This window comes from Phyllopteryx taeniolatus, chromosome 21 (genome assembly GCF_024500385.1).
Source record: "Phyllopteryx taeniolatus isolate TA_2022b chromosome 21, UOR_Ptae_1.2, whole genome shotgun sequence".
Classification (NCBI taxonomy): domain Eukaryota; kingdom Metazoa; phylum Chordata; class Actinopteri; order Syngnathiformes; family Syngnathidae; genus Phyllopteryx; species Phyllopteryx taeniolatus.
Genome location: NC_084522.1, coordinates 8,153,249 through 8,162,536, shown reverse-complemented (window position 1 = coordinate 8,162,536; position 9,288 = coordinate 8,153,249). Strand labels below are relative to the sequence as shown.

The 9,288-nt window shown below is 41.0% G+C and overlaps 1 protein-coding gene across 1 annotated transcript; it reads left to right on the top strand.

Annotated features, from left to right (window-relative positions):
* The first annotated feature begins 3,038 nt into the window (after window positions 1-3,038).
* Window positions 3,039-9,245, top strand: LOC133471353 (relaxin-3 receptor 1-like). Its single transcript, XM_061760809.1, has 2 exons — window positions 3,039-3,551; window positions 5,575-9,245. Exon 2 carries the CDS (start codon window positions 5,655-5,657, stop codon window positions 6,843-6,845), a length of 1,191 nt encoding a protein of 396 aa, XP_061616793.1. The 5' UTR covers window positions 3,039-3,551; window positions 5,575-5,654; the 3' UTR covers window positions 6,846-9,245.
* The last annotated feature ends 43 nt before the right edge of the window (window positions 9,246-9,288 follow it).

Here is a 9,288-nt window from a genome sequence, read left to right as displayed (position 1 = left end):
AATACGTGACGTCACTAAAGACCCATAGATGTCGATGGGTTTAACACTAAATCCAGCAGACGGCGTCGTTATGAAAATGTAATTACAATTATTGAAACAGAGCGATGATGCAGGACATACACTATAAATAGGAAAGTAAAGTAATTGATAATTTAGTCTTTAGGTGACAGTTAAGTCTAAAGTCATTGATGACTCTTTTAAAGAGACAGTGCACCTGAAATTTAAAATGGGTGACGTCACTAAAGCTTTAACCATCCAGCCGAGGGGGTCGTTATGAAAAAAATATATATTTATAGTACTATAATAAAATATAGTGATGATAACCATAGAACAGGACATAAACAATGCATATAGAAAAACAATAATTCATAATTTGTCTCATAATTGTACAAACCTCCATTCCAATGAAGTTGGGACGTTGTGTAAAATGTAAATACAAACAGAAAACAAAGTCCTTTTCAACCTATATTCAATTGAATACAGTACAAAGACAATATATTGAATGTTCAAACCTTTTTCTTTTTTCTTTCAAATATTCACTCATTTTTAATTTGATGCCTGTTCTCAAAAAGCTGGGACAGGGGCATGTTTACCACTGTGTTGCACCGCCTTTCCTTTTAACAACACTCAATAAGCGTGGCAATTATTATTCTTATTTTTTAATAAAACATTTTTTTTTGACAATTGTCCAAAAAGATGCAGAGTCCTCTAGCACTTAGAGCAGTTTGAATGACTAATATAGCAATAGTCCGGTGCAATGACCATTGTGCAAAGGGCGCCAAGACTTCAATGAACCTCGCCCCATCCTTGTATGTGAACAACTGAGCCTTTCGGGATGCTCCGTTTAGACCCAATCATAACACTCACCTGTTTCCAGTGAAGCTGTTCACCTGTGGAATGTTCCAAACAGGTGTTGTTGTTTTTTTTTTTTGTTTTTTTTTAGCATTCTTCAACTTTCCCAGTCTTTTGTAGCCCCTGTCCCAGCCATTTTGGAACCTGCTGCAGGTATCAAACTTAAAATGAGAAAATATTTGAAAAAGAAAAAAACAAAAAAACAATAACACTCAACACTTTGAAGATTAAAAATGTTTTCTTTGTAGTGTATTTGTAGTGGTTGAAAAGGATTTGCAAATCATTGTATTCTGTTTTTAATTAAGTTGTACACAATGACCAAAGTTCACCGGAATTGGGGTTTGTATAATCAATATTATATATCCTATATAGTAAAGCATACATTTTATTTTATGATTTGTATTACTCAACCTGCGACCCTACTGAGGATAAGCGGTACTGAACGTTGACGGATGGATTATTATTCAACTCAACGTCATTTATAAAGCACTTTAAAAAAAACAACCACAGCTGTCTTATTATTATTATTGGGTCACCTACATTCTTGGACATAGAGGCTAAAATTATTAATTGTATGCATAAGCGATATTGTATCTTTATTTATTTATTTATTGGATTGATTGATTGATTTTCATCTGTCACCTGGATTGTAGCTGACAGAGATGACCACTAACTGCAGAAGATGGCGCCGTTATGAAAATAAATCATCCATCCATTTTCAACACCGCTTATCCTGGTTAGGGTCGCAGGGCTCCGGAGCCTATCCCAGCGGACTTCGGGCGAAAGGCGGACTACACCCTGAACTGGTCGCCAGTCAGTCGCAGGGCACATATAGACACGGACAACCATTCGTACTCACATTCACACCGTCACTGAGTGGGAACTGAACCCACGCTGCCCGCACCAAAGTCAGGCGAGTGTACCACTACACCATCAGTGACGAAAATAAATCAATTTGGAATTATTATAATAAGGTCAGCAATTGGCTGGCGACCAGTTCAGGGTGTACCCGGCCTCTCGCCCAATGTCAGCTAAAATAGTCCAGGACACCCACGATCTACATTATGAGTGATTATAACCATAGGACATAAATAATAAATATAAGAACTCAATGCTGTGAATAACTTTAGCCTCTAGGTCACAGTATTTGTCTGTAAAAGAGAGAGTAGTTTTACTTTGTTTGCTTACAAATTAATATCGTTTTTAATTTTTAATCCATTTGCAGAAATCTCCCCAAAAAAAAAAGTTTTCCACGTTTTTTCGTGTGTATAATTTTGAGATGAAAAATGAATTTAATTCCTTTTGGAATAAGACTAAGATCAAATGTGGTAAAAAGTCAAGTGCTGTGAATACTTTCCAGGTGCACATTTTATAGTAATGGAATGAAAATTATGCAAACAGTTTGTGGACTGAAGTCACGTGGTTCAATGGTGGTTTGGAGTTTGTATTTGATGGCAATGACTTTGTTTTGTTTTTTTGACAAAGTGCCATTCATCAAGTTGGCCACCCCACCGTCGTCTTCTTCCGCCCATTGCCGCCTAATCGCATTTGGTCATTCACCGCTGATGTTTCCACTATCAACGATTGGTAACGATGACTCATTGCGGCCGCCCCAGCTCACCCTGGTGTATAAATAGAAAATAACAACAGATTGCCTTTGAATAAAACTGAAATTGCCCTTAATTGTCCCAAAATACATAATTAATTTGCATTACACACTGTTTTGCCCTCAAAAAATGTCATGAATGCAGCATTTCAGAAGAAAGAGCAAAGGGACATTAAAGCTTGAAGACCACCTTGCAATACATATATTAAACCAAATAAAGTGATTTTTCTAATGTTTTGAGACAGGGACGATCTACAGTATATTGCATAGATCATTACCCTTTATTTTGAACCACTTATGAAGTGTTTCAAAAGTGTGGAAAAAAACTAATACATTTTATGCAAATAAAGTCTTTGAAGGACATTGCAGTGACAAGAAATTAGAATGTCATCATTAATTTTCAACCTATTTTATATTAAATATTACAAAGGGTTGAATACTTTATGCAAATAAAGTCAGAGCTGCAAAAATGAACTTGGAACTACAAGAAATTAGAATATTACCATTTTAATTGCAGTCTATTTAACATTAAATGTTAAAAAGGTTGGACTTTAAAACTTTACACTTTAAAATTTGCTATAAATAGTGATACATTTTTAATTAATGGAGTAATGTAAATCAATCCCTAACGTGGAATAATGCTATTTTACCAAAACTGTGTAAAAAATGTCAATTTTTCATGTAAATAAAAGCATAGAATTGTGCAACTCAAGTTGGAACGAAGCGGCACGGTAGCCGACTGGTTAGAGCGTCTGCCTCACAGTTCTGAGGACCGGGGTTCAATCTCCACCTGTGTGGATGTTCTCCCCGTGCCTGCGTGGGTTTTCTCCGGGAACTCCGGTTTCCTCCCACATCCCAAAAATTCCCAGCATATTTTAACTTATTGAGACACACCTGTATCTACGATTGCCCTTCCATCATAGTGAGCGGAGTGGTCATACTGGGTCATTTCCAATGAGGAAAAGGATGGGTGGAGCGTCAACGTAGTGCTAATCGCATTTTGTCGTCCTCCGTCTCGGAGATAAGTTCCACGGTGTGCACTGCAGGAGAACACTTTCGAGGGGGAGGAAGAAAACACAATCTGGATCATTTGGTGAGCTTTTCTTTCCATTCAACACACGTAAAAATTGTTATACTTGATTATTGGTCAAGTTTTTAATTTAACATTGTTTATTATTCTGCTTGAATACGATGCTGACAATAAGTAATCTGGAGTTTACTAGGTTACTGGTAATGGCAATTAGAAAGGTGTGATGCTAACCATAGAAAAGGAAATGGAAAGAGTCTGGCAATAGATTAAATAATTATAGCAATACTGCTAAAATGATCAGTCTACAAATACCTGCAATTTGCTGTTCTTTCTCTGTTACATGTATGTCAAAGGGTGAGTAGTTTTCCTCTATTTTTGTTTTATTTGGTTTTCCAAGTTGATTTAGTATGACTGAGTCTGTTCATGTTTAGCACAGTTGTTGGTTTTTATTTTGGACTTTGTTCTAGATCTTGCATGGCTGAGTCAAGATTATAGGGTTACCTTGTCATGTTCCTGGCCCTTAAGCTTTAGGACCAACTATTTGTGAACAAAGGGCTTTGACATGAGTCTTTGTTGACTCATGTAAAGCATTTATGTCCATTTGAGTGATAATGTAGATTTCTAAGTTTGCGTCTGAGCTTCGTAAATTTTAGTGAGGATGTGAATAGGAAGAGCCTTTCAAGAATTATGCAGGTTTCTTTTCAGAGAAAGCTATAATAATTGACTATAATGTATTGTTTTATTTTGTTTATAATACAGTGATTAACTTTTCTCATTTGCAGTTGATTTTGAATGTTGGTTCTGCTAATGTAGCGCCTTATTTTGGTACATTTTCAAGTTTCTGTTTTCGTTTTCCTATTCCTTGCTAGGACTCTTAGCTGAAACCATTCTTGACCAACATTTTTGTAAGAACAAAAAAAGGACTTTGATTTGAATGATTTTGACTGTCCTGTATTTGAGCCAACTGCTTTGTTAGGTTCTTGCGCTAGCTGTTACTAGCTACAAGCTATGCATATGTAGTAGGATGTGAATAGGAAAACCCGTGTCTTTCAAATCCATGTTGGGTATCTTTTAAGATAAGATAAAGCTAACATAATATATTGAATAAAATATGCAGTGCTACTGTTTGCAATTCACCGCTTTGAAGAGTTGGGGGTCGGGGGGACCTGTGTGCTGTTATTCATTGAAGCACTCAGCTATTTGCTGCTTTTGTGCTCAGGCCAAAGGCCTATCTAATATAAAAGTATCGCTTTGGCACCATCTTGTGGAATCATGGTGCCAAGGAACTATGTTGAAGTGAGGAGAGGAGCTTCATATAGTCAGGCCCTTGCCCTGTCTAATAGAAAGGTAGTGTTTTGCCACCATCTTGTGGCATCTATAGGCAATTACAAACCTTATGGGGGGATGTCAATTACTTGCATATTTGCCAACTGCCGCAAGGGTCTGTCCCAATCTATCCATCCATTTTCTGAACCGCTTATCCTCACTGGGGTCGCGGGCGTGCTGGCGCCTACCTCGGAGACTCTCAATTGTCCGTAGGTGTGAATGTGTGTGCCGACCAGTCCAGGGTGTACCCCGCCTCTCGCCCAGAGTCAGCTGAGATAGGCTCCAGCACGTCCACGATACGGGCAAGCGGTACGGAAAATGGGTGGGGATTCTGTTAATGTTCAGCACGGTTTTTGGTTGTATGTAGGTCAGTTTTTTACTTCTTATGTTCCCAGCTGAAGCTGGTATTGCCAACGCTTTTGGATCCTTTTTGACTGATGTCCTGCATTTGAGCCCATTTGAATGAAGACTGCAACGTTAGCATCTACTTTAGTGAGGATGCGACATGCTTTTCAAATGCATAACCTAAGCTAAATTGCTATTAAATATGATTATGATGTGAACATTTCCAAATGTCTTGCGGTTGTCAATTAACTCATACGATGAGAAAAATTGTCTTCTTGAGATTAAATCGGATTGGCAAACTCTGTGGCTGACACTTGGGTGTAATTTGTTTATCTGACAAGACTAATCCACTTATTTGCTCATGAAAGCTCTGCGCCTATTACACCTTAATGATTTCCTCTTTCCTTCCACGCAGCAACTGACGACTGTCATCATCTTGCAGGCGGCCGCCCTGCATCGGTAACCTGGATCTTGCCCAACAGCGAGCACAAGCGAATGGAGCTTTTCCAAAACTTCCTGAACGGCTGTGGCATGGATCTATCGTGCAACTCCTCGCATCTGCTGCTGCATAACATCAGCTCTTACACGGGAGGCCTGGAGCTGGCGGGGGACGGGTCGCCATGGTTGCGAATCATCATCTCGGTGGTATACTTTGCAGTGGCCACAGCCGGCGTAGTGGGCAACCTTCTGGTGTTGTTCCTGCTCTACTCCACGCGCACCATCACCACCGGCACCATCAATTTCTTCGTCTTCAACCTGGCTCTGGCGCACCTCCTGTTCTCCTTAGCGTTGCCCTTCTGGGCGATGGACATTGCGCTGGACTACAACTGGCCCTTCGGCTTGGCCATGTGCAAAGCCGTATCGCTGCTCACTGGCCTCAATGTGTTCGCCAGCTGCTTCTTCCTGACCGCCATGAGCTTGACGCGCTACTGCTTTGTGGCCACCGCGCTTAAGCCCAGGGCGTCACCGTGCGGCCGGCCTTGCACCTCCCCAGTGGTCACGGCCATCATATGGGCGGCGGCCCTGGTGGCTGCGACGCCCCGGGCCCTGTTCGGCGACTTGCGCCGCGTGGGAAGCGGTAATGATACAGCATGCCTGCTCCGGTTCCCGGACGGCACCGCCTGGCTGGGGATAAACCAGCTCCTGCGCGTGGTTCTTGGATTCCTGCTCCCGTACGCCACCATTATCCTGTCGTACCTGCTCTTGCTCCGCTTCCTCTGCCGCCACAAGCTGAAGGGCGGCAACTCCCGGCGGAAGGCTGACATCTCCAAGTCTGTGGCAGTGGTGGTGTTGTCCTTCTGCGTCTGCTGGTTCCCATACAACATCCTCACGCTCTGGAGCGTCATGATCCAACTGGACATAGTTGACATCAGCCCCTCCTTCTATGGCGCACAGACCTACTTCTTCCCGTTGGCTAACTGCCTGGCCTTCACCAGTAGCTGCTTCAACCCGGTCATCTACTGCCTGGTGCGCAAGGAGTACCGAACGGCCCTGCACAATGTCTTCTTCAAGTTAAGCCTGGCCATCATGTCCAAGATGCCTTACGCCGTCAACACTGACGAGGGCTCGGAACAAGCGGACCAGCTGGCCATCCCCCTGAGCAACATGCCCAGTCAGACAAGCCAATCAGACTCGAGGTCATACGCACCCCTGTCAACATTACCAACAGTGGTCTCCACTTTATAGAGATACAATTCAACCTTACGACTAAAGTGGAACCTTCAAATTCAACCACGCACAGTCCTGTCATGTTCAAAATAGAATTTCCCTATGAAATCAATTATATCTGGAATCCAATCTGAATTGGCGGCATGTGGAGTCGTGGTTAGGACGTCTGCCTCACAGTTTTGAGGCTCTGCATTCAAATTCACTACAGAGTACCGAGCGACCCTGTACGTCTTCTTCGGGTTGAGTTTGGGTGTCATGAACAAGATGTCCTACGTCGTCAACTCCAATGAGAGCCAGTTGGTTATCCCCCTTAGCAACATGCCTAGTCAGACAAGCCAATAAGACTTAATTGGCAACACTCCCAACAGTGGTCTCCACCTAGGTACACAATTACTTTAAAGTGGAAACTCCATGGTCAACCACAATCTGGCCCGTGATGGCGATCATTCTCCGATTTGGTTAACTTTCATCAGAATTTCAGAATTTCCTCATTAAGATCAATTTTATTAGGCATCCAATCCAAACAGGCAGCACAGGCTAGCACAGACAGAGTTCTGGGGTTCGAATCCAGGAAATAGCTTCAACTTATCCACAATCCAAATCAGGGTAAGCGAATGGATCCATTCCAAACATAAAACTCTTCCTGTTGATTGCAAGTGACAAGCAAGCCAGCACAAGAAGCAACGTAGTGGTCTACATCTTTACTTCATCCTCCTCCTTCTAAATCAAAGTCAGAATTCAAGAATTTCTCTATTGAGATCGATTCTATTTGGTATCCAGTCCAAACAGGTAGCACAGCGTGTTAGTGGTTAGCATGTCGGTGTTGCGGTCCTGAGTTTCTTTGCTTGAATCAAGGAAATGGGGATGACAACGACAACAAGCCGTCTGGAAAATGGCTAGTGGCTAGCACGGGAAGCTAATGTATATGCTCATATTAGAATTTCCCCACTGAGATGAATTATATTGGAGACATTGCAGTTGTGAGGTTCTGGGTTCAAATCCAGGAAATGGCTCCAACTCAATCACGACTTCAATGAGGATAAGCGGATGGATCCATTTCAAACAGCAAGCGAGCTCGCAAGAGAAGCTAACGTACCAACTACATCTTTGCTCATTGTTACTTCTTGTCAAACGTATGACAACGGTCATAGACATTCCAAATTAGAATTCTTTGTTCACAAAAAGCATTTTGGGATGACAGGCCTATCAAACCAACAGAGAGGAAAATTGGCATCTCTACCCGTCCTTTCTCTGCTGTGTGGGGCAGCAGAGCCCTCTGCCCCAAACTAACACGAAAAAGACATTTGTGAGTGAGACTGGTGTACGTCAGTGTTTTTTTGTTTTATTTGGGGGGGGTTACTCTGCCTATAGGAAAAGGTTGTGCAACAAATGGATGAAATGTTCAAATGTGACTACGAAAATGTCAAAATTGCCATCTCTCGCCACCTTTTCTTCGCCGCGTGGGGTAGCGGTGCCTTCTGCCCGTATAGAGGACAAAACAAAACTGTGAGCCAAACTTTTCTCACATCCTTCTATCAGGAAAAAAGTGTCACAAAAAGCCAGCAAGTGTTAAAAGTTGATCCTTTGATTATGTGAGGAGGGCTGACATCGGAGGTTCCACTGTAATAGCCCAGACAGGTAAAAACTACTGTATAATAAGTACATACACTTATCAGTTTGAAGATTAAATATCTTGTCTTTGTAGTGTATTCAATTCAATATAGGTTGAACATGATTAGCAAATCATTGTATTCTGTTTTTATTTATGTTTAACACAACGTCCCAACTTCATTGGAATTGGGGTTGTATTACGATGTCCCATCTATGCCTCTTCTGTTTTTTGCACCTATTAATATTCAAGTTATCAGCAGGGTTTCTTGACATACAGTATACTGTACATCAGAGCATTTTACTCCAAGACCCCCCAGACTTTACCTGCAACCCATTTTGTGCCTCAACCCACCATTTGGGAAATCCTACATTGAACTGTAAAAATGTTCTGAAAATGTGATTTTCAATTTGTTGGCACTACATTTAATGAATAATAATAATAAAAAAAATTCTCGATATTCACTTTGACTGTATTTTGCGCTTCAGAGAAAACATACTGATTTTAAAGTAATTTACTTCTCTGGTGTAATTATGTTATGCACACAATGGTGACTTTGAGAAGGATGATCAAAATGCTGCCTTGCATTGATGTATATTATACATTATGCAGTTAAACATCAAATTTAGACAGACAGATACTTTATTAGATTACATGTCATACTTCCACATCATGATATTATATAGGTATAATTAAAAAAAAACAGCATTAAACAGTATGTATAATGAGAATGTATAATATTAAAAATGTGCTTCGAACGAGCCACATGGTGGTGGTGTTGTTCCTTTTTTCGTCCATCTTTTAATCCTACACTGTATATATAAATAAAGATCAATACAAATAGAATAAAGT

Coding starts and splice junctions, on each gene's coding strand:
- LOC133471353 (XM_061760809.1), top strand. CDS start 5,655: ATGGAGCTTTTCCAAAACTTCCTGAACGGCTGTGGCATGGATCTATCG.